This window comes from Schistocerca gregaria, chromosome 2, assembly GCF_023897955.1.
Source record: "Schistocerca gregaria isolate iqSchGreg1 chromosome 2, iqSchGreg1.2, whole genome shotgun sequence".
NCBI classification, from domain to species: Eukaryota; Metazoa; Arthropoda; class Insecta; order Orthoptera; family Acrididae; genus Schistocerca; species Schistocerca gregaria.
The window spans coordinates 265,529,834-265,556,310 of NC_064921.1; the positions used below are offsets into that span (position 1 = coordinate 265,529,834).

General features: G+C 43.6%; 1 protein-coding gene across 1 annotated transcript in view; it reads right to left on the reverse strand.

Annotated features, from left to right (window-relative positions):
- Positions 1 to 26,477, reverse strand: part of LOC126336843 (UDP-glucose:glycoprotein glucosyltransferase) — a 129,774-nt gene that overhangs the window by 77,016 nt on the left and 26,281 nt on the right. The window contains exons 3-4 of the mRNA XM_050000926.1: positions 7,821 to 8,062; positions 3,463 to 3,651 (exon numbers count right to left, since the gene is read on the reverse strand). Of these exons, the coding sequence (XP_049856883.1) occupies positions 3,463 to 3,651; positions 7,821 to 8,062 (431 nt within the window). The remainder of the gene's footprint in view (positions 1 to 3,462; positions 3,652 to 7,820; positions 8,063 to 26,477) is intronic.

Here is a 26,477-nt window from a genome sequence, read left to right on the forward strand (position 1 = left end):
GGAGGGGGAGTGGGAAGTGAGTGGAGGGGGAGTGGGAAGTGAGTGGAGGGGGAGTGGGAAGTGAGTGGAGGGGGAGTGGGAAGTGAGTGGAGGGGGAGTGGGAAGTGAGTGGAGGGGGAGTGGGAAGTGAGTGGAGGGGGAGTGGGAAGTGAGTGGAGGGGGAGGCTAAGAACCACTGATCTAGATTAACTAGGACTTTTAGTAAACCGAATTAAATATTTTTGTTCTGTCCAAAACTGTATCCATTGGTTTTTAGAGGTCACAATATACAGCTCAGACCTAAGGTGAAGTCTGACAATCAGACATATTTAAACTTTGTCTGAAAAGTCAAAAACTATAGTAAACAAATAATAAAAATAGTACAACATTTAAGACAATGATTTTCATTTGCAAATAAGTAAATATCACACCCAGTGCAAATGAAAAGCAAGGTTAACACACAGTCTCTTCTTAAACAATTTCTAGTATCAGCAGGGCAATTAATGATAAAAATTAACTTTTGTATTTTATACAATTCCTGTTACATATGTGAGAGGGAAAGCCTGTATTATTAGAGTGGCTGTTACAGCTGAAACAAAGGGAGCATAACCAACCAACATCGCATCTCAGTTTTGATTTGTATTGCAGCTTTGAATAAATCACAAGAAATCAGTAGAGGCAACTGAATATCTGGACACATTTGGGGAAACCGATAACACTTCATTTTATTTGGTTTAAGAATCATGGAAGAAGGCAGTATACGAGGAAGAGACCTGGAAACACTTAAAGGTTTCAGATTGATTACATAGTGGTAACACAGAGATTTCAGAACCAGGTTTTAAATTGTATGACATTTCCAGGGGCAGATATGGACTCTGGTCACAATTTATTGCAGATTGAAACTGAATTAACTGCAGAAAGGCAGTAATTTAAGGAGATGGGATCTGGATAAACTGAAAAAACCAGAGGTTGTAGAGTGTTTAAGAGGGAACATTAGCAAATGATTGACGAGAACAGGAGAAAGGAATACAGTAGAAGAAGAATGGGTAGCATTGAGAGATGAAACAGTGAAGCCAGCGGAGGATCAAGTAGGTAAAACGATGAGGGCTAGTAGAAATTCTTGGGTAACAAAAGGGATATTTAATTCGATCGATGAAAGGAGAAAATATAAGAATTTAATAAGTGAAGCAGGCAAAAGGGTATACAAATGTCTAAAACCAAAATTGACAGCAAGTGCAAAACGGCTAAGCAGGAATAGCTAGAGGACAAATTTAAATATACAGAAGCATGTATCACTATGGGTAAGGTAGATGTTGCTTACAGAAAAATTAGAGATCTTTGGAGAAAAGAGTAGCAGCTGTATGAATAACAAGAATTCAGACAAAAAACAACCCTAGGCAAAAAAGGGAAAGCATAAAGGCAGAAAGAGTATGTTGAGGGTCTATACAAGGGAGATGTACTTGGGGGCAAAATTATGGAATTAGAAGAGGATGTAGATGAAGATGAGAAGGAAGATATGATAGCGCATGAAGAATTTGGCAAATCACTGAAAGACTTTAGTCAAAACAAGGCCCCGAGAGTAGATAACTTCCTGTTAGAGCTACTGATAGCCTTGGGAGAGCCAACCATAACAAAATTCTTCCGTCTGGTCAGCAAGATGTATGAAACTGGTGAAATATCATCAGACTTCAAAAGAATATAATAATTCAAATTCCAAACAAAGCAGGTGCAGACAGGGGTGTAAATTACCGAACTATCTGTTTAATAAGTCATAGTTGCAAATACTAACATGAAGCCTTTACAGAAGAATGGAAAAACTGGTAGAAGCCGACCTTGTGGATTCCGGAGAAATGTAGGAACGCACGAGGCAATACTGACCCTATGACTTCTCTCATAGAAGATACATTCAGAAAAGGCAAACCTACATTTGTAGACTTGGAGGAAGCTTTTGACAATGTTGATTGGAATCCTCTCAAAATCTAAAAGTGGCAGGAGTAAAATACAGGGAGCGAAAGACTATTTACAGTTTGTACAGAAACCAGAAGGCAGTTATAGGAGTCGTCGAGCACGAAAGGGAAGCAGTGGTTGAGAAGGTAGTGAGACCAGGGCTGTAGCCTGTCCCCAATGTTATTCAATCGGTATACTGAGTAAGCAGTAAAAGATACAAAAGAAAAATTTGAAGCAGGAATTAAAGTACAGGGAGAAGAAATAAAAACTTTGAGATTTGACGATGACATTGAATTCTGTCAGAGACAGCAAACGTTTTGGAAGAGCAGTTGAACAGAATGCACAGTATCTTTAAAGGAGAATAAAAGATAAACATCAATAAAAGGAAAACGAGAATAATGGAATGTAGTCAAATCAGGTGTGGCTCAGGGAATTAGATTAGGAAATGAGAAAGTAGTAGAAGAGTTTTACTATTTGTACAGCAAAATAACTATAAGGATATAAAATGTAGACTGGCAATGGCAAGAAAAGCATTTCTGAAGCAGTAAAATTTGTTAACATTGAGTATAGATTTAAGTGTCCGGAAGTCCTTTCTGAAAGTATTTGTATGGAATGTAGCTGTGTATGGAAGTGAAACATGGATGATATACAGTTTAGACAAGAAGAGAATAGAAGCTTTTCAAATGTGGTGCTACAGAAGAATGCTGAAGATTAAATGGGTAGATCACATAACTAATGAGGAGGTACTGAATAGAATTGGGAAGTAGAGAACTTCGTGGTACAACCCAACCAGAAGAAGGGGATCGGTTGGTAGGACACATTCTGAGGCATCAAGCGATCACCAATTTAGTACTGGAGGGAAGTGTGGGGAGTAAAAATCACAGGAGAAGACCAAGAAATGAATACTCTAAGCAGATTCAGAAGGATGTAGGTTGCAGCAGTTACTTGGATATGAAGAGGCCTGCAAGGGGTAGAGTACCATGAAGAGCTGCATCAGACCAGTCTTTGGACTAAAGATGACAACAACAAGTGCCTGGCAAATATCTGAAAAATGCATGATTATAATTTACCATCCTCTTGTCACTGAAGTAAACAGATACAAGCACATGCACATGTGGATAACTATTAAGGAAATCAATCAACTTTAGTCTTAACTGAATCATCCAAATCCCCTCACTTACATGATTTAGGGAAACAGAAATTCTTTTGTCAGGATAACCACATGGTTATTTAAAGTCATTTTCTCCTAAATACCAACACACATCAACAACATTGCATGGCATAGTTGTAGGACATGTTCAAAAGTTAAACAAATGAAAAATCCAGGATGGAATACTGACAATTTTGTGCCTTTTGTTTTGCCTGTGTGCAGCTCAACATCTCCGCTATATGGTGACCTTCACAAATTCCTAAGTTACAAAGCTAAAAATGACATTCCATATGCAACTCTATAAACCATTGAAAGATACTGGTCAACTGCTAAAAACTACAAAATTAATTTCATAATTTGGCTCAAAAATAAATGGTAGTACTCACTTTCACAAAGTGCCTCACAACATAATCAATTTCTCCACTGAGAGCATATCTTTTCAATACTTCATGAAACTTCTTAAAATCAGTTGTGCCCAATTCACCGTATAAAATTACTGTCAGGGAGTTGTTCTCAGAAGATGGATAATGGTGGTCCAAGTCAAATACCTCTGGCTGAACCACATTTTCATTTTGCTGTGTTTAACAAAAATGTTTGTTTTTATTTATTTATTTATTTATCAATTCATAGACAATGTGAACTGTTTGGATATTGTCAACACACAAATAGATAAAATACATACACAGAGATACATAAACATACACAGTTACACACATAGACACACACATTTCTTGCCTTACTGAGTTACTCATTGCACTCTTCTATTGAACATATTGTAAAATGCATCTTAATAGCAGTAACTACTCATTAACATATCTGCCAACAAAATTTACACATCATGTTAGGTAATCCTTTATGGTAAAGAACACTTCTGTAACAAATAATTTTTAGGTTATTCCTGAAACCATGTATTTCACTTTTGTCTTTGGTCTCATTGTGTTTGTTTATTGTATAGTTTAATTCCATGATACAGCAAACTATTTTGGGTTTTTGTTTTGTTTTTTCTATTGAGATGTAAGTGGTGGCTGAATCGGGTTCCATGTCCAGGTAGAGACCTGTTTGTTTGGTACTGATCAATGTCTCTTTTCATGTGGATAACTGTTTACCAAATTTACTCAGATAGAGCAGTCAAGATTCCCATATATTTAAGCAACTCAGTGCAGTGAGTTCTCTTGCTACTTTTTGACATAAGTCATACAGCCCCTATTGTGGCTCAAAGATTGTCTGTGACACTCATTTATTCTCCAGAACATTATCTCATAACTCATCACAGAATGAACATATGCAAAATATGTTTTTCTGGCGTGTGAGCTGCTACACACAGAATTTACTATTGTAAGTGCAAAGAATGCTGAAGCTATTCTTTTCTGAAGGGCAGTAACCTGCTCAGTCCATTTTTGTTGTGCATCGACATATACACCTAGAAATTTTGTTTGGGATACATATTCTACGAGCTCAATTTTCACTTTAAAGAGTAATTTTTGGGTTTTCTGGTTATGTGGAAACTAATACTCTTGTTTCCTACCCCCCCCCCTTTTTTTTAAATTTAAAGTTAATTTGTTCCCTACCCGTCTGCATACATACAGCTACGTCCTTTAGTACACTTGGTAATATTTCACTAATTAGAATATTACTGTCATCAGCAAACAATATTGTTTCCCTGTATTTGACACTCTGGGAAAATCACGGATATATATCAGGAAGAGTAATGGGCCAAGCACACTTCCTTGGGAGACATCAGTATTAATGTATTCTGGGTCAGAAAGATGTTTATGGTATGACTGAAATTAGTCTGAGAGATCTCTAACCATTGCACTCAGTTTCTTTAGGTATGCACAAAACCATTTATTTGCTTCCAGTTTATTTAACAGAATTGTGCAGTCTACTGTATCAAAGGCTTTTCTGAAGTCAAGGAGGATGCCTGTTATATGATCTCCTTTATCTAGTGCTTACAAAACAATGTTTGTAAAATGAGCTATAGCTGACTGTGAGCTTTTACCAGACCCGAACCCACCTGTTCTTTACACTGAAGACTGTACATTGTTAGGTACCCACAAGTCTAATTTTCCATTATGGCTTCCATTACTTTTGAAAATGATGACAGTAAAGAGATGGCTCTATAATTTTCTATATTTTCAGTGTCTCCATTCTTATGTAGGTGCAGAACCTTCGCATGTTTTAGTGCCTCTGGGAAGAGCAACCTGTGGTGAATGATTAATTTATGATGTGTACTAAAGGGCCTTCATGCTCTCTGAAAGACTGTATGGACAGTACCACAGCACCTTGTCGATACCTGCCGAGGTTTTGGTTAGGTTCCAAACAACATAGCTTATTTCTTCTGGAGTGGTGGGTCGCAGTACCATTGTGTTTGGAACATAGTCCAGTGTTTGTAAAGGCTGCATTTTGTCAAATTTGTGTTGCTGCTCAAATACTGATTTGCAAAGTTTGCAATTTTTTGGGATCCTGAATTGTGGTACCATTGTGTGTAATTGCATGCTTACCTGTTGTCTTTTTTCCATTTGTCTCCTGTTTGGTGACATTTCAGACTGTTTTTAATGTTGTTTCCTGTCTTTTCTATAATTTTATCACCTTTATGCTGTTACAAAAACTTTTCTATATATGTTTTTATATGTTTGGAAGTATTTTTGAAATGCAGGGTCACTCTGGTTGTTTTTTACGCTGCTAAGGTGTTCATGTGTTACAGAGGATTTCCTTATCCCTTTTGTCATCCAGTTACTTTTGCTTTGCGTTTTAGATGCTCATGGTAGTTTTGGGAACACTTCTTTGAACCTGAATTTAAATTTCAAAAGAAACTTTGAAAGTTTCTATCTCTGCTAGTCTCCATAAACACTTATGTCTACGTTTCATTGATCATTGAAAATTCATTCCTTTTTTGCTCACGAGGCCTAGGTTACCTACAACACCACCACAATTTTCTTTCGACACGTCAGTTAGTATATGGCCATTGATTGATTCTGAATGCTTGGTTACCCTTGTGGCTGTGTTAATCAATGGTATAGCTGCACATAATGTTCAAAAACGTGTTGCAAAAACCATATGGGTTCAATGTGTTTATGTTCAGATCACAAAAAATGAGAATTTTGTCCTTAGGATTGGTAACCATGTTCAATACTTGGATTAGTTTTGCTATGAATGTATCTCTGTCATCACTCAGAAAATAGTAAATACATAGATATTTAGTCTTTGGAACACTTGTGGCTTTCTTATCTCACTAGCTGATTTTTTTCTTCACCTAATGAAATGTCATTTCTAACTATACACAAAATCCCTTCCTTTATGTATATATGCGATCCAACACCTCTCACAGTGGTTCTACTGTAATGGCATGCCAGATTGTATGGGCTTAGAGCTACATGTGTAATTTCAGATCCCCTACACCAAAGTACAAATGCATTACCCTTCAGGGGATTAAACTAATAACATGTAGCCTACAAATTAAAAATTGTTTCAATAGTACACAATATTTAACATTTTCACATATAGTAAAAACCAAAACAAAATCAGAAACAGAAACTAAAATTTAAGCTGGAGATTCATAGATATTTAACACTCATGAAAAGTACACATATTAAAATGATCTACAATTTTAAAGAATAAGAGCAAAAACAAAGCTCTCACCTTTGGCAACAAAACATCAAAACAGTGGAAATGTAACAGTTTCATCCACAGCAGAAAGAAAATTTACTGTAATTTAAGAATAGGACAGTTGTTGCTGTTTTTATTAAATACTGAGAGATTGTCTGTACCAAATAATCATATTTTATTATTATTATTATTATTATTATTATTATTATTATTAAACTGCCTTCAACACAATAAGAAACCAAAACAGAGAGTAACAGTTGTGTTTTGCAGGAGATGGCAGCTTGTTTTCTTTCAATATAATCAAGTATTCTTTCAAAGTAACCATGATGTGAATATCTGTGTTCTCTATCTCATTTCTTCCAAATTCTTATTGGATCCAGTGTCATCTTACATGGTTCAGATTTTTTTTCCTCTGTGGAAGGCTTAAGATCAGACCAAACTATTCTCTCCCCTAGCATTTATCCTGTCTATTATGGGCCACTTTCAGGATTTGGCAAATTTTACTTATTATTTAACTGAGATCAGATGCCCTTCCTGATGCCATAACCACCAAGGCTGCATAAAGGATGGAAATCATGTGCAATCTGTTTGTGGATCATGTGAACTTTGTGTGTTTTGTCATATTTTAACTATCTGCACTGGCCTGTCATATTATCTGAGACAGAATTTGAGTATCAGCCAGCATTTGCCTAGTATGTGGGAAACGACCTAAACTGCACTCAGGCTGGCTGTTGCACCAGCTCTTGGTTGTCGATCTGCTGCTCGAATTCGAACCGAGTATGGCTCACCTTCCTGACACTCATGCTAGCGCACTGTGTCTTATGCAATACAAGCAGGTCAGATCACTTTCTGGTTATGTCTTCATATTGCATCGACTGGAAAATTAATCTTGCTGCAGATGTGCATAGCGCATTTTTAAGCTAACTTCATCATTTCAATAATTTCTTTTTATCTCAGATCAGTTTCAGCACATCACCTAGTTATTTAAATATATCAACCTTTAGCACTTTTCATCAGCTTAGTAGATGTACTGCTCTTCAGAACATACTTGATGTAAATTTGTTATCAAGTTTGAGACCACTATTTCTGGAGCTGAGTGGAGGTGGTGTATTTACAAAAATAAAATAAAGGAACATACCTTATTATCACTGATGGCTCTCTCCAGATCCTTAAGATTACAGACTAGATTCCCAGCAACATCAGCTGCTATTGAACAGTCGGTAGAAAGCAGTCCTCTTTCCATGGCCATCTGAGTATACATTTCCACTTTTGGAGAATACGTATGTAGTGCAAGAGCTAATTTCAGAACTGATATTTGGGCTGGTGTGACCAACTCTGCAGCTTTTGACAGTATTGTTTCATGGCGAGTCTTATCCATTTCTGAAATAAGATTGAGCACATGAAAGAAACATCTAAATCAAAAGAAAAACAAACAATCAGAAAAGAGAACTACACACTATATAGAAGTAGTTATGAGAAGGTAGTAGGCAACTATCACTGTCTGCAATTCAGCACAAGTTTTGCATCTCTGTGACCAAAAGAGAGAACTATTATGTATACATATCTTTCCATAAAATGTAGAGTCCGAAACTTTGGATGAAATGTCACATTATGGGGAAACTGATATCAAATTTTCAGTAGTTTTTTGTTTTTTCTTCAGTCCAAAGACTAGTCTGATGCAGCTGGGGGGCTAGTCTATCCTGTGCAAGTCCCTTCTCTGTGTAACTACCACGATCTACATCCATTCTAATGAGCTTGCTGTATTCAAGCCTTGGTCTCCCTCCACAATTTTAACACCCCCCCCCCCTACACCTTCCCCCCCCCCTTGTGTGCGTGTGTGTGTGTGTGTGTGTGTGTGTGTGTGTGTGTGTGTGTGTGTGTGTGTGTGTGTGTGTGTGCGCGCGCATAATCGAGCTATCCCTTCCCTTCCACTCTTCTTGCCTAAACAGCATATAGCACACATTTCACTACCAGCTAAGTCTGCACTCTGGATAAGTTCCTTGAGAAAAGACTTCCTAACAGATTTATATTCCATCTTAACAAATTTCTCATTTTAGAAATGCTTTTCTTACTATTAGCAGACCACAGACTGGTTATAGCAAGAAAAGCATTTCTAAAAAGAGGAGAACATACACAGGGTACAGCTATGGCTACCCACATGGCACCATCCTATGCTAAATCATTCAGGGTCCATCTAGAGGAATCCTTCCTAAACACCCAGAATCCTACACCCCTCACCTGGTTCAGATTTCATTGATGACAACTTTGTGATTTGGATCAGGGGTGAGGACACCCTACCGACATTCCTCCAGAACCTCAACTTCTCCCCCATTTGCTCCAACTGGTCCTGCTCAATCCCACAAGCCACCTTCCTAGATGTTTATCTCCACTTCAAAGATGGCTACATCAGTACCTCTGTCCACATCAAACATACTAACCACCAGCAATACCTTCACTCTGACAGGTGCCACCCGTTCCATACCAACAAGTCCCTACCATACAGCCTAGTCACCTTTGGTCATCGCATCTGCAGTGAAGAGCGGTCCCTCTTTAAATACACAGAGGGTCTTCTCTGAAGCCTTCACAAACCGTAAATATCCTCCCAACCCTGTACAATAACAAATCTCCCGTGCCTTATCTTTCCAGTCTCCCACCACCTCACAAAGTCCCACTGTCCAGAAACAGAGAAGCATTCCCCTAGTAACTCAGTACCATCCAAGACTGGAGCAACTGAATTACATTCTCCGCCAGGGTTTCAACTACCTCTCATCATGCCCTGAAATGAGAAGTGTCCTGCCCACTATAATCCTCACCCCTCCCACAGTGGTATTCCGCTGTCTACCGAACCTACACAATATACTTGTCCATCCCTGCACAGCCCCTGCTTCCAAACCCAAACCTCATGATTCTTACCACTGTAATAGACCTAGATGCAATATCTGTCCTATACATCCTCCTACCACCACCACCACCACCACCACCACCAACTCCAGTCCAGTCACAAACATCACCTATCCTATCAAAGGCAGGGCTACCTGTGAAACCAGTCCTGTGATCTACAAGCTAAGCTGCAACCACTGTGCAGCAATCTATGTGGACATAACAACCAGCAAGCTGTCTGTCTGCATGAAAGGCCACCGACAAACTGTGGCCAAGAAACAAGTGGACCACCCTGTTGCTGAGCACGCTGCCAAACATGACATCCTTCATTTCAGTGATTGCTTCACAGCCTGTGCCATACAGATCCTTCCCACCAACACCAGCTTTTCTGAACTGTACAGATGGGAACTTTCACTGCAATATATCTTACATTCCCATAACCCTTTTGGCATCAACCTTTGCCATTGTCCTCTCTCGTCCAGCCCCCTCTCATTTTCCACTATCCTCCCCCTTCCCCAACTCTCCACTGCCCCCCCCCCCCCCTCCTAACCTCCCGACTGCTCATTGATGCCCCTACTCTCTTTCCATCTCGTCCGTGTGCACTCCCCAACAACACGTCACTGTCCGCCACCACTACCCTATTATCCCTCCCCCTCCCCACCCGGGCCTCCTCCTTACCCCCACCCAGTCACCAATCCCATTATGCACTGGTGCTGCTGCTCACAGTATGGCCTCACTCTGCAGTGACACATGTGTGAGTTGCATCTGTGTGAGTGCATGTGTGTTTTTGTCGTCCAATTTTGACGAGGGATTTACTGGCCAAAAGCTATATATGTGACAGTCTTTTTGTTGTGGCTAATTGTGACTCAGCATCTCCGCTATCTGGTAAGTAGCAACTTTTCTTTTCCCAAATAGTAAAACTCATCTACTATTAGTTTTAATTTCTCACTTTCCAATTTAATTCCTTCAGCATCATCTTATTGACTTCATCTACATCTACATGACTACTCTGCAATTCACATTTAAGTGCTTGGCAGAGGGTTCATCGAACCACAATCATACTATCTCTCTACTATTCCACTCCCGAACAGCGAGCGGGAAAAACGAACACCTAAACCTTTCTGTTCGAGTTCTGATTTCTCTTATTTTATTTTGATGATCATTCCTACATATGTAGGTTGGGCTCAACAAAATATTTTCGCATTCGGAAGAGAAAGTTGGTGACTGAAATTTCGTAAAAAGGTCTCGCCGCGACGAAAAACGTCTATGCTGTAATGACTTCCATCCCAACTCGTGTATAATATCTGCCACACTCTCTCCCCTATAACGTGATAATACAAAACGAGCTGCCCTTTTTTGCACCCTTTCGATGTCCTCCGTCAATCCCACCTGGTAAGGATCCCACACCGCGCAGCAATATTCTAACAGAGGACGAATGAGTGTAGTGTAAGCTGTCTCTTTAGTGGACTTGTTGCATCTTCTAAGAGTCCTGCCAATGAAACGCAACCTTTGGCTCGCCTTCCCAACAATATTATTTATGTGGTCCTTCCAACTGAAGTTGTTCGTAATTTTAACACCCAGGTACTTAGTTGAATTGACAGCCTTGAGAATCGTACTATTTATCGTGTAATCGAATTCCAACGGATTTCTTTTGGAACTCATGTGGATCATCTCACACTTTTTGTTATTTAGCGTCAACTGCCACCTGACACACCATACAGCAATCTTTTCTAAATCGCTTTGCAGCTGATACTGGTCTTCGGATGACCTTACTAGATGGTAAATTACAGCATCATCTGCGAACAATCTAAGAGTACTGCTCAGATTGTCACCCAGGTCATTTATATAGATCAGGAACAGCAGAGGTCCCAGGACGCTTCCCTGGGGAACACCTGATATGATTTACTCGATGATTTGCCGTCTATTACTACGAACTGCGACCTTCCTGACAGGAAATCACAAATCCAGTCGCACAACTGAGACGATATCCCATAGCTCCGCAGCTTGATTAGAAGTCGCTTGTGAGGAACGGTGTCAAAAGCTTTCCGGAAATCTAGAAATACGGAATCAACTTGAGATCCTCTGTCGATAGCGGCCATTACTTCGTGCGAATAAAGAGCTAGCTGCGTTGCACAAGAAGCCACGCTGATTACGTGTCAATAGATCGTTCCCTTCGAGGTGATTCATAATGTTTGAATACAGTATATGCTCCAAAACCCTAATGCAAACCGACGTCAGTGATATAGGTCTGTAGTTAAATGGATTACTCCTGCTACCCTTCTTGAACACTTGTGCGACCTGCGCAATTTTCCAATCTGTAGGTACAGATCTATCGGTGAGCGAGCGGTTGTATATGAGTGCTAAGTAGGGAGCTATAGTATCAGCGTAATCTGAAAGGAACCTAATCGGTATACAATCTGGACCTGAAGACTTGCCCGTGTCAAGCGATTTGAGTTGCTTCGCAACCCCTAAGGTATCTACTTCTAAGAGACTCATGCTAGCAGATGTTCGTGTTTCAAATTCTGGAATATTCCATTCGTCTTCCCTGGTGAAGGAATTTCGGAAAACTGGGTTCAATAACTCCGCTTTAGCGGCACAGTCGTCGATAACAGTACCATCGGCACTGCGCAGCGAAGTTATTGACTGCGTCTTGCCGCTTGTGTACTTTACATACGACCAGAATTTCTTTGCATTTTCTACCAAATTTCGAGACAATGTTTCGTTGTGGAAGCTATTAAAGGCATCTCGCATCAAAGTACGTGCCAAATTTCGCGCGTCTAAATTTTAGCCCATCTTCGGGATTTCGTGTTGTTCTGAACTTCACATGCTTTTTCTGTTGCCTCTGCAACAGCGTTCGGACCTTTTTGTGTACCACGGGGGATCCGTTCCATCTCTTACCAATTTATGAGGTATGAATATCTCAATTGCTGTTGCTACTATATCTTTGAATTTGAGCCACATCTCGTCTACATTCGCATAGTCAGTTCGGAAAGAACGGAAATTGTCTTTTACTTCCACTGTATTTCATTATCATTGTTTTACTTTCATTGATGTTCATTTTATAAACTCTCTTCAAGACACTATCCATTTCACTCTACTGTTTTTCCAAGTCTTTAGCCATATCTGGCAGAATCACAATGTTGTCAACAAACTTCAGTTTAATTGCTTCTCATTGAACTTAAATTGTATTTCACAATTTCTCCTTAGTGTCCTTACCAGCTTGCTGAATGTACAGACTGAATAACATCAAGGATAGGCTATAATGCTGCCTCACTCCCTTCTCAACTACGGCTTCTCTTTCATGTCCTTCGACTCACATAACTGCAGTCTGGTTTCTGTATGTGTCTTAGCTTTCACTCCTTGTATTTCATCCATGCTACCTTCAAAATTTCAAAGTGTATAGTTAATCCACTTTGTCACAAGCAGCGAACAGCTGATTCCCTGTGAGAAGCATGAAGGGTGACTGCCATATGGTCATCGTCTCCTTTTAGGTTCACACCTTATTTGGAGAAACCAGAGCACATCACTCTGCCTTCCAAGCCTCCAACAAATGTCAGTGTGGAGTCGACCAAAGGTCCAGTTCTGGTCCCTCATCTCCAACGTCAGATTGCTCACAGCCAACTTGGCCAACAGGTCACCATGTTGATTCCCTGGGGTCCCAATGTGACCAGGGTCCCTACAATGTCAATTGACTGTCCAAGTTGGTGGAGGTCACACAATCACAACCACGGGGTGATCGACAGCATGAAAACTACTCATGGAGTCACAGACAATTCAGAACGACTCACCAGTGCAAGAACAATGGTGGCTGAGCACTCGAGCAATGATCAATTGTGCAGTGAATATAATGCATCCATTCAGCAGAGAGCATAGTTCACTTCATCGTGCATGTGTATAGGCAAAACCAGTTCAAACGCTGACTGTGGAGCCATCAGTGTATAACACTTCTGAGCCCATAAATGTCAAGGATACCCAGGAACATGTGGACAAAAATCGTAGGGTCTATTGAACCTTTTGGTCCAAATGATAGGGTGAGGTGGATCCAAGGATGGGGTGTACAACATGGGGGTACACATGACTTCTCCCTGACAGTGACGGTGGGGAAAGAAGGAGTTCAGAGCATACACTCTGTATGCAAACTGTGAGTGTGACTACAGCCCTTTGAGCCCTTTGCCTCAGGAAACAATAGTTTGGGTGCTCAGGGGAGCAGCAAATGTGTATCACATAGCTCAGTAGAAGTTATTGACACATGATCTATAGAAGAGGGACCCCAGCCTCCAAGAGTGGGTTGTGCACTGGGCTCATCTGAAAGGCATCTGTCTCAAGTCAGGCCCACAATGGTAATGGTGTATCGGGTCCAGCACCCTCAACTGAAGAACATGTCGATCAGTGCTTTGTAGGGCCACAAAAATGTATAGTGGTCAGCACCCCAGCTACTGTTACTGAGACAGAGATGAGTATTAAGATGTGACGCGCATGTTTGCTTAAGTTGTTGAAGATGGGAAAGCCACATCAACCAGGCATTGAAGACCAATCCCAAAATGTGATCAGACTCTACTACATTGCGCACTTAGTCACTGAGGTAGAGTTCTGGTTGGGGATGGGCAGTACAACAGTGACAGAAGTGCATGACATATGTCTTGGTGGCAGAAAACTGGAAGCCATGTGTGAGAGGCTATGACTGTGCCTTTCATACGGCACCACACAGTCATTTTTCAGCAATATCCACAGCTGAGCAACAATAGTAGTGCAAGGCATTAGCATTCAGGAATGGTGACACACCCCACAGCTGCAGCTATACCACTGATACTAGAAAAAAGGACACACTTAATACAGAGCCCTGTGGACACCAGTCTCTTGTATGTGGAAGGTACAGTGGGAAGCACTAACGTGAATCCAGAAAGTATGGTGGGACAAGACGTGCCAGGTAAAATTTGTGAGTGGCCCTGGAGATACTGCTCTTCAAGGGTAACAAGCATTGTAAGTATGTGGTGACACTATGTGGTGCCATAAGACCTTTACAAGCTGAAGAAGACAGCAATAAATGTTGACACCATGCAAAATCTGACTGAACAGACTCCATGCAAATTTTCAGCAGTAGAATGGCCTTGACGAAAACCACATTGGGATGGAGCCAGAAAGATCCAATGACTCAAGGTACCAACACAGACGTCGGCGCACCATACATCTGAGAGCTTGTAGAGAACATATGTGAGACTAATTGGGTGATAGCTGTCCATCCCATGGGGGCAATTACAAAGTTTCAATATGGGGATGATGCACTTTCTTGACTTTGCTCCAGATAAGGTTGAAAATGGCAAGGAAGTGATGTTGGCAACCTATTGATAAGAAAGCATCTGGCTGTGGATTCGGTCTGGCTCTGGAGTCATGTTAGGGCAATGAGCTAGGGCACTGAAGAATTCCAACTCACTGAATGGAGCATTATTTGATTGCAGGGGATGTGTAGTGAATGCTAAATGAAGTCACTCTACCCACTGTTTGAGGACACAAAATGCAGGCTGATAATTCTCAGATGCAGAGGCTTGAGCTTAATGAAGAGTAAAATTTTTGGCAATAGCATCTGAGCCATTGTAGACTTTACCATTTACAGAGTTACCAGTTTACTCTAGGGGTACTGGTATCCATAGAGGCATTGAATCTTCACAAAGGAGGGTTTTGTGTCCCAATGGTAGCAACATATTGCTCCTGGCATTCTTGTTTCTGACATTTTATGAGGTTGTGGACCTAGCCGTGAGGCTGTTTAAAAGCAATGAGGTGCACCATCTACAGGTGTTACTTATGGCATTGGAGACACTGCCTGTGATCTCTAACAGCCACAGTGATCTCAGGGGTCCACCAAGGTACTGTCTTCTGACAGGGGAGGGAGGAGGGTGTCGTGGTGGGGGGTCCCAAGGAAGAGATGATCACTGAGTCAGCTGCCAATCGAATAAATGCAATTATGCTCTGGACACCCACATCAATCCCTCCATACAGCACAGTGCGAAGACCAACAGCAGTGGTGAAACTGTCCCAGCCAGCTTTGCAGAGAGCCCATCTGGGTGGACGTCCGGGTGAGTGACACCGAGAGAGGATCAAGACAATTTCAAAATGACCATTGTCACATAGGTCATCACAGATTCTCCAATGGATGGAGGGGAGAAGACCTGGGCTGCACATGGAAAGATCAATGGCCAAGTATGATCCATATGCCATACTAAAATGGGTAAAAACAGAAGTAATCAGCATTCAAAAGGCAAAGATTGAGCTCTGCTTACAAGGTTTTGGCAGCTTTACCATGGACTGTGGTCATACAGAGGGGTTATGGACACTGAAGTCACCAAATATGAGGAAGGGTGGTGGGAGTTGAGAGAACAATGCAGATAATGCATTCCGGAAGACTTCAAGCCAGAAAAAAAAACATGGACTGGGCAAAAGGAATAAAAGGGGAAGCCATTTGGTACAATTTCCCACAAGCACAATTTTATCACTACTAATACTTTGTTTAAAAACCATGAAAGAAGGTCGTAAGTAGAATAGACTGGAAAACACAGGGATGTTTACAACTGACAACATAATGGTAAGACGGATTTTGAACCCAGATTTTAAACTGCAAAATATTTCCAGGGGCAGATGCAGACTCCGGCCATAATTTTGTTGGTTGTGAACTGCAGATTAAAACTGAAGAACCTGCAGAAAGAAAGGAAATTAAGGAAATGTGGCCTAGATAAATTGAAAGAGCCAGAGGTTGAGAATTTCAGAGGGAGCACTAGCCAACAACTGGTTGAAATGGGGGTTAAGAACGCAACAGAAGAGAGATGAAATGGTTAAGTCAGCTTATAATCAAACAAGAAAAACAACACTGCGCAGTAGAAATCCTTGAATAATGAAAAACAACTAATAAGTGCAAAATGGCAAATAAGGACTAGCTGGACAAGAAATGCAAGACTGTAGAAGCATGCATAACCGAGGGAAAAGATAAAAGCACCTTATACGGAAAGTAAGGATAGCCATGGAGAAATAAGAAACAGTTGTGTGAATACCATGAGCTATGATGGCAAACCAGTACTAAGTAAAGAATGGAAAGCTTAAAGGTGGAGCTGTATTATAGAAAGGGAAGTCCAAGTAGGTGAAGATGTTGCGAGATATGTTACTGCCAGAAGAATTCTACACAGCACTGAAAGATCCCAGTTTTAACAGGGGCCCTGGAGTAGATGAAATTCCTTCAGAATTACTGAGATCCTTGGGAGAGTCAGACATGACAAAACTATTCATTCTCAGATGCAAGATATATACAGGACAGGCAAAAAATAGCCCCAGGCATAATAAAAAATGTAATAATTCCAACTGCAAAGAAGGCAGGTTTAACAGGTATAGATATTACTTAATTTTCAGTTTAATAAGTTGTCATTGCAAAATACTGGCACTAATTTGAGGGGGTCGTATAATACCACTACTGCCATGAGGGAAAAATACCTCATTTTTCCCAGCAGTGATGTATTGTGTGGCCTCTGGTTTAACAGTCTGCAGTACAACTAGTAGCATGCTGGTTGCATTTTGTGTAGCTTTGCACTCAATAACAAATCATCTCTATACCAGTCATATTTATATTAATTATTTTTCTTACCCATCACTATGACTAAGAATCACATTGTTTTGTTTTGTTTTAGGGCACAAAAACAACTAGGGTCATACAAGACCATGTCCAAAGTATAAAAACGTGAAAACGACTACACACTAATCCCAATCAGTGGAAGAAAAGACAGCTAAAGCTGGGCCTATGGAGAAAGTCCTGTAAAATACACAATAGAGAAACAGAGGTTCAGAACTAAAAATTAAATGGCATTCGCCACATTGCTACGACAGATAAAAAGTAAAACGTGGTTGACAGCTCACGCGTTATTCACCAAAATGGCTGATAACTCAGATGACAAACACAAATGGGAAAGTAAGTGGGTAAAAAGGTATTTTCTGAGGAAATGGCCGAGAGTTAAAAGTTGGGTGCAATGTGCACAAAGTGGTAGTAGAGCACCACTTAACAAATGGCAATGGCTAAAAAGGCAGTGCCCAATACACAAACTAGTTAAAATGACCTCCTCGTGGCGAGAGGACCAAGAGGAGGTCATCCAAGCCACTGGGAGAGGCTTTACAACCCGGAGCTTGTTCCTATGAAGGAGGGACCAGTGGTGATGGTAAAGTGGCACCAACTGATGACAATCAGCAACACAGAGAACATTGAATGGAATGTAAGAACTAGCAGGCTGAGGTACGAGGACTGCAGCCTTGGCAGCAGTGTCAGTAGCCTCGTTTCCTGTCAGATCAATATGGCCAGGAACCCACACAAACAGCACAGTGGCTCCATCAAGAGTGAGCAAGTGATACCTTTCCTTGCACTAAGGGATGGACAGTGTGCAGCACACAGAGGCTTTGAAGGGCACCAAGAGTGTCCGAGCATCTGACAATTGAAAAGCCTGTGTTGCTGGACATACTGCATGGCTAATACAGGGCAAAGAGTTCTGCTATAAATACTGAGCAGTGTTCCAGCAGCCGATACTGAAAAACGTTGGTGTCAATGACGAAGGCACACCCAACACCATGGTCAGTCCAAGAGCCATCAATGTACACAAAGGACCAATTGCAAAGTTCATGCGAAGGTTGTGAAACTGAATGTGACAGAGTGAGGCTGGAGTAGTGTCCTTAGGAAGCGAATGAAGGCCAAGGTGAACAGGAGCTGCCACATGAAGCCAGGGTGGTGAAGGGATCACAACCAATGGGAAAGTTGCAGGCAGCGTGACATTAAGTTGCCAGTGCAAGAGCCGAAAGCGAACTCCAGGAGGTAAGAGAAGAGGGATACAGACTATCAACCGGGATGGTGCAAATGGCGCCAATGGCCTAACAGATGACACAATAGTGGATAGTATTGAGAAGGTGTAGGAGGGGCGGACATGTAGATGCATAAACGAAACACCCATAGACTAGTTTCAAATGGACAAGGAACTGGTACAAACAGAGGAGGGTGGTTCGGTCTGCACCCCAGGAAGTACCACTGAGGACATGTAGGACACCGAGGGATCGCATACAGCAGGCAGACAGTTAAGACACATGGGAGGATCAAGAAAGTTTCCTATCAAACACGAGTCCCAGGAATTTCATAGTTCCAACCAACGGAAGAGCAACAGGCCTAAGATGTAAAGACAGTGGAAGAAACCAATTGTGTCACCAGAAATTCATACAAACAGTTTTGTCAGTGGAAAAATGAAAGCCATTGTCAATGTTCCATGAGTAAAGATGGTCAAAATACCACTGAAGATGTTGCTCAATGAGACAAGTCTATGGAGAACTGCAATAGATGGCAAAATCGTTAACAAAAATGGAGCCAGTGATGACCAGCGGGAAACAGGTAATTATAGGGTTAATAGCAATAGCAAAGAGAATGACACTCAGGATGGAACCCTGAGGCACATCGATCTCCTTAATAAAGTGAGAGACAAAATAGAACCTACATGTACCTTGAAAATTCAGTCATTTAAAAATTCCTGAAGCAAACAGGGTAGGCGCCCACAGAAGCTCCAGGTGTAGAGAGTATGGTGGATACCAGTCTCCCAGCAGGGGTCATAGGCTTTCTCCAAACTGAAAAAAAACAGCAACAGTCTGTTTTCTGCAGAAAACCATTCATGACACTGGTTGACAAAGTGACAAGACGATAAACTGCAGAACAGTGCACTCAACATCCGCACTGTGCAATGGTTAGTAAATGGCAAGACTCAAGCCACCATACCAGACAGGCATGAATCATACACTCCATCACCTTGGAAACACAGCTGGTGAGAGAAATGGCGCTGTAGCTAGAAGGAACGTGGTGTCCTTACACGGCTTATGTGTGCGTATAACGATGGCTTCATGCCAGCATTTGGGAAACATGCCCTCTGCCCAGATGCTGTTGTACATATTAAGAAGAAAGTGCTTGCCCACAAGAGAAAGGTACTGCAACATCTGAATGTGAATAGCTTCTGGCCCTGCGGCGGAGGATCAAGTGAGAGCATGATCTAGCTCCCTTATAGTGAAAGCAGCATTGTAGTACTCATGATATGAGAAGAGAAGGGTATCACCCGAGTCTCCTACACTCTTTTCCGGTGGAGGCAGGCAGGGCGATAGTGGGAGGAGCTTGAAATCTCTGTAAAATGGTGGCCCAAGGTGTTGGGGATAGCACTAGGGTCCACGACAGCTTCATCTGCTACTGTCAGTCCAAAAATTGGAAAATGGATCATGGTCCAAGAGAGCTGTCAGAGGTTGGCCCACATGACGGAAGAGGGAGTGGAACTGTTAAAAGAACTAGTAAATGAAATCCAGCTAGCTTTTTTGCCATTCCATAGAATGCGTACAACCGAATCTTCTTATAATGAATGCAGTTTGCCATTGTACAACAATAGTTAAAAATGCAAAGAACACATATCTGTGTGCGAACTCCATTATGGCATCCCTCAGACCACCAATGGACGGGGACACAATGTGGTAAAGAGGAAATGCAAGGAATGGAACATTCTGCAGTGGTACGGATTATGTTTGTGGAAATCTTATTCATCGAAGGTCACAAGGTAGGATTAAAGCCTCCAGTCAGCCTTAGAAAGCTGACATTTGGGTGTATACGTAGATGGGGTAGGAGTCAGCAAATGGATAGCACACGGGAAATGGTTGCTTGAGTACATGTCAGAGAGAATGGACCACTCTGAGGCTATGGTCAAGCTGGGCAGTGCTGAAAGATAGGTCCAAATGGGAATAGGTGTGTGAGGCGTCAAAGGGACGTGGGTGCTCCTGTGTTAAGGCAGAGGGGTGAGGTAGCTGCCCAATAAGCTGGACAAAGTCTGCCCTGGTGACACACAATGACAGGAAGAAATGTGAAAGCTCAAAGGATTGTGACGACACTATTCTGTTTCCTGAAGGCATATTGGTTGGTTGGCTGGTTTAAAAGAGGGGAGAAGGGACCCAACTACGAGGTCATCAGTCCTTTGTTCCTAATACAACATTGCCCAAGTGTGACAATAAAACAGATGAGACCTATAACACAAAATGGAAAGAGAGGAAAAACCACAAGAATGAAGGAAAAGGCAATGAAAACTAAAAGGAACACAAGAGGACAAGAAAACAACAGAGAGAGAGAGTCTGGAAACAGAAGAGAGTAAAACAAGAAAGCAGATTACAGTGGCTGACCAACCACGAGAATAAAAAGGAAAAGCCAGCCACTCTGTGACACATTAAAACCTCCATCCTAAAAGCACTAGGGTAAAGGACACACAGGGACAAAGGACATGCGCTAAAACTTAGATCAAATGATAAAACCCACCCACATGAATAAAACATAAAACTAAATCAGCCAATGAGGTGTTTTCAGATAAAGTGAGCGGCAACGAGTAAAGTAACCCAAGATTTTGTCGCTGGGCAGTCAAAGTGGGACAGTGCATCAGAATATGGGCCACTGTCAACCGGGCACTGCACCGAAACTGAGGTAGGTCTTCACAGCGCAAGAGGTAACCGTGGGTCACCAAGGCGTCGCCAATGCGGAGCCGGCAGAAGACAACTGATTCCCTGCAAGAGGCCCACACGGAATCTTTCACACATTCGTAGTCTCCTTAATGACACACTGTTTGTTGTGCTTACTGTGATGCCACTCCATCTCCCAAAGCCAAAAAAACCCTGCAGCATAAGTCAGAATGCAGGTCAGCTTCAGAGGTGCCTACCTCCAGAAGCAGTTTTCGCGTAGCCTGTTTAGCCAGCCTGTTGGCAAGTTTGTTGCCTGGGGTACCAAGGTGTCCTGGGGTCCATACAAACACCACTGAACAACGAGACTGGTCCAGGGCGTAGATGGACTCTTGGGTGGATGCCACCAAAGGATGGCAAAGGTAACACTGGTCAATAGATTGTAGGCTGCTCAAGGAGTCAGTACACAGAAGAAATGATTCCTCATGGCATGAATGGATACACTTAAGTGCACTAGATATGGCCACCAGCTCTGCAGTGAATACACTGCAGCCTTTGGGCAAGGAATGCTGTTTAATATGGCCTCTGTGGACAAAGGCATAGCCAACATTACCATCAGCAATCGAGCCCTGGAACACTTCAAGAATCGAGAGAAGTGACAGCAGAGAGTAACAGGGTTAATGGAGTCCTTAGGCCCACACAAAAGGTCCAGGTGAAGCTTTGGCCTACAGCTACACAGCAGAGATGTACGTGAATGGACCTCGAGGAGAGGTGGTACAGGCAAGCACTCACACGCAAACTGCAATCATTAGCCCTGACCTGGGCTGCCTATGTGGGAGGTGAACTGCTGTGGTTAGGAAAAGAAGACAATATTAGGATGTTCAGGAGATCTATGAATGTGTGCAACATAACTGGCGAGCAGTTGTGCACGTCTGATCTTCAACGGAGGGACTTGAACCTCCACCAGTAAGCTTGTCACTGGACTCAAAATGCTGAGGGCGCCGCCAAACTATAAATAACACTCCCATAGTCAAGGTGGGATTGAACAAAGGCTCTGTAGAGCTGCAGCAGCATGGAGCAATCTACACCTCAGTTGGTGTTTTTTGTGGTTTTAGGGCGCACAACTACAATGGTCATTAGCGCCCTGACTAATATAGGAATGTACCGCGAGGCACGAGGTTAAAACAGCAACTAAAAGGGAAAACACTATAAAAGACGTATTAACAGACATAGGATTAAAAAACTACAGCATAATCAAACGTCCTTAGACAGGTGTGTCAAGTTGATAAAACGAAGAACGCAAGCAGCAGCTCCTGGGTCATCCACTAAAATGGCATCAGGAGTACATGGCAGGCCAAGATCAAGACGCAGCGTAGTGAAATCCGGACAGGACGTTGAAATGTGGCGGACCATCAGCAACTGCCCACATGGACAGAAAGGCGCCGGTACTGCCGGCAGCAGATGGCGATGGCTGAACTGGCAGTGTCCAATTCGTAGCCGGGCCAAAACGACCTCCTCCCGCCGAGAAGGACGTGAGGAGGACGTCCAAGCTACGGGAAGAGGTTTCAAGGCCCAAAGCTTGTTGTCCCTAAGTGCAGCCCAATCGGCATGCCACAGCGATACAATGCGCCGACAAATGATCGTGCTACAATCTGATGAAGGGACACAACAAGAAGTCGTCCGAGGCTGGAGGACCGCAGCCTTGGCCGCGGCATCTGCAGCTCGTTCCCAGGGATACCGACATGGCCAGGAACCCACATAAAGCTAACTGGAGACCCGTCGTCCACCAGCTGCTGAAGAGAGCGTTGGATCCGGTGCACAAAAGGGTGAACCAGATACGGATCACTGAGGCTCTGGATGGTGCTCAGAGAATCAGAGCAGATGACATAAGCACAATGTCGGTGGCGGCAGACGTAAAGAACAGCCTGATAGCGGGCAAAGAGCTCAGCTGTGAAGACCGAACAATGGCCATGGAGCCGGTATTTGAAACTTTGTGCCCCGACAATAAAAGAACACCCGACCCCGTCATTGGTCTTAGAGCCATCTGTATAAATGAAGGTCATATTAATGAACTTCGAACGAAGTTCGACAAAACAGGAGTGGTATACTGAACCGGGGGTAGCCTCCTTTGGGAGCGAGCGAAGGTCAAGGTGAACGCGAACCTGAGCCTGGAGCCAAGGTGGCGTGTGGCTCTCGCCCACTCTAAAGGTTGCAGGGAGCGAAAAATCAAGGTGTTGAAGGAGACGACGAAAGCGAACTCCAGGGGGTAGCAGGGCAGACACATACAACCCATATTGACGGTCAAGAGAGTCGTCAAAAAAGGAACGATACGATGGGTGGTCGGGCATTGACAGAAGCCGACAGGCGTAATGACAAATCAGCATATCGCGCCGGTCGGTGAGTGGCAATTCACCGGCTTCAGCATGAAGACTCTCGACGGGACTAGTATAAAACGCTCCGATCGCAAGCCGTAAACCCTGATGTTGTATGGAGTTGAGGCGGCATAAGATGGACGGCCGTGCAGAGGAGTATACAAAGCACCCATAATCCAGCTTGGAGCGGACGATCAACCGATATAGGCGAAGTAGGATGGTTCGATCCGCTCCCCACGACGTGCCACTGAGAACATGGAGGACATTTAGAGAACAGGTACAATGGGCAGCCAAATATGACACATGTGGAGACCAACTAAGTTTCCTGTCAAAGGTAGACCTAAAAATTTTGTTGTCTCCACGAATGGGAGAGTAACGGGGCCGAGTCTTAAGAACGGTGGGAGAAACTTTTTGTAGCGCCAGAAGTTAATACAGACCGTCTTCTCGGCAGAAAAACGGAAGCCATTGGTGACACTCCAGGAGTAAAGACGGTCAAGAGAATGCTGAAGACAGCACTACAGGAAACATGTACGCCGCGCGCTGCAATAGATGGCAAAATCGTCCACGAAAAGGGAGCCTGATACATCATCTGGGAGACAATCCATAATTGGATTGATCGCTATGGCGAAGAGAGCGACGCTCAAAACTGAGCCCTGTGGCACCCCATTTTCCTGGCAAAAGGTGTCTGACAGGACAGAACCCACACGTACCCTGAACTGTCGATCCATTAAAAAGGAACAAATAAACAGACGGAGGCGACCGCGAAAGCCCCATGTATGCATGGTGCGGAGAATGCCCGCCCTCCAACAGGTGTCGTAAGCCTTCTCCAAATCAAAGAACACAGCCGCGGTCGGGCGCTTCCGCAAGAAGTTATTCATAATGAAGGTCGACAGGGTAACCAGATGGTCAACAGCAGAGTGGCGCCTACGAAATCCACATTGTACATTGGTAAGTAGGTGTCGAGATTCGAGCAGCCAAACCAACCGAGAGTTAACCATTCGCTCCATCACCTTACAGACACAGCTGGTAAGCGAGATGGGTCGATAACTGGAAGGCAAGTGCTTGTCCTTCCCCGGCTTAGGAATCGGTACAACAATAGACTCGCGCCAGCATGCGGGAACATGTCCCTCAATCCAGATGTGATTGTAAGTACGAAGAAGGAAACCTTTACCCGCAGGAGAAAGGTTCTTCAGCATCTGAGGACCGTGACCGGGCAAGTGCATTTTCGAGTTCCCGCATGGTGAATGGGGCATTGTAGTTTTCACAATTCGAGGAGTGGAAATTAGGTGGCCGAGCCTCCTTTGCCTGCTTTCGGGGGAGGAAGGCAGGGGGATAATGAGTGGAGCTCGAAACCTCTGCGAAAAAGCGGCCGAAGGCATTGGAGACATCCTCAGGGGCCACAAGGACGTCATTCGCGACCGTCAAGCCAGAAACTGGTGAGTGAACCTTAGTGCCAGATAGCCGGCGCAGGCTACCCCATACAACAGAAGGAGTAAAACTGTTGAAGGTGCTTGTGAAAGCAGCCCAGCTGGCTTTCTTGCTTTCTTTAAAAATACGACGACACTGCGCACATAATCGTTTGTAAGTGATACAATTCGCCACTGTAGGGTGGCATTTAAAGGTGCGTGAAGCACGTCGACAAGCACGTAAAGCGTCTCTACATGCTGCGGTCCACCAGGAGACCGGTACGCGGCATGGAGAAGAAGTACTGTGAGGGATGGAATATTCAGCAGCAGTGAGAATGACTTCCGTGAGGTGTGCGGCCTGACTATCGCAGCTTGTGAAGGTTTGATCCTGAAAGGTCGCCCTGGAAGTGAAGAGCCCCCAGTCTGCTTTGGAGATGTTCCAACTAGTTGAGCACGGAGAGGGGGTATGATGCAGGAGATGGATAACACACGGGAAGTGGTCGCTCGAATATGTATCAGAAAGTGCATACCACTCAAACCAACCAGCGTGCAAGTTGGGTAGTACAGAGAGAGAGGTCCAAAATGGGAATAGGTGTGAGAGGTGTCTGAAAGGAAAGTAGGGGCGCCAGTATTAAGGCAGACTAGATTGAGCTGGTTGAAAACGTCTGCTAACAGGGAGCCCCTCAGACAGGATGCTGGAGAGCCCCAAACAGGATGGTAAGCATTGAAGTCTCCAGTTAACAAAAATGGTGTAGGGAGCTGAGCAATAATTTGCAGCATGTCTGCCCTGGTAATGGCAGACGACGATGGAGTGTAAACGGTACAGATGGAAAGTGTAAAATTGGGGAGAGTAATGCGGACGGTAACTGCCTGCAGGCCGGTGTGCAATATGATGGGATCACAGTAGATATCATCCCGAACCAGCAACATAACCCCTCCATGAGCCGGAATACATGCCACAGGGGGTAAGTCAAAACGCTCAGAGGTGTAGTGTGCCAAGGCAATTTGATCACATGGGCGTAGCTTCGTTTCCTGGAGGGCTACGACGAGAGGACGGTGCGAGCGGAGCAGCAATTTCAAGTCCTCTCGGTTGGAACGAATGCTGCGAATATTCCAGTGAATAAGTGCCATCGTGAGAAGAAGAAGGTGCAAGAAGGGGTCATCGAGAAGGCCGCTGAGGGCCCGGCTTCGAGCGAGCACTGCCGCCGCTAGCAGGAGGCGGACAGTCATTGTCCATTTGTTCTAGAGGTTCATCGGCCATCTTGTGAAGATGGCCAGAAGGGGGAGCTTCCTCTGCTGGTGAACGGCCAGATGTTCGGTTACCAGCGGTGCGGCCAGGCGAAACGGATGACGGCCTGGGGCGGCAACCGCTGAGGGGGGCGCAGGAGGAGAAATGCGCCGTGGCGGGGAAGGAGAACTGTGCTTCCTATGAGCCTTCTTGGAAGGCCGTTTTGTGGAAGGATTGGTCGATGGCTGAGGGTTCGAGGTACGTAGAAGGTCTGCATGAGACGGTTCTTTCTTGAAGGCCCGTGCTTCTGACTTCTGGGTCTTCGTCCTGGCAGAAGCTGATAAAAGTGCTTGTGTCGGAGGGGCGACGGGAGGAAGAGGAGACGTCGACCGGGCGATCTTAGCACTGGCCGAACGGACGACCGTAGTGCTGAAGGT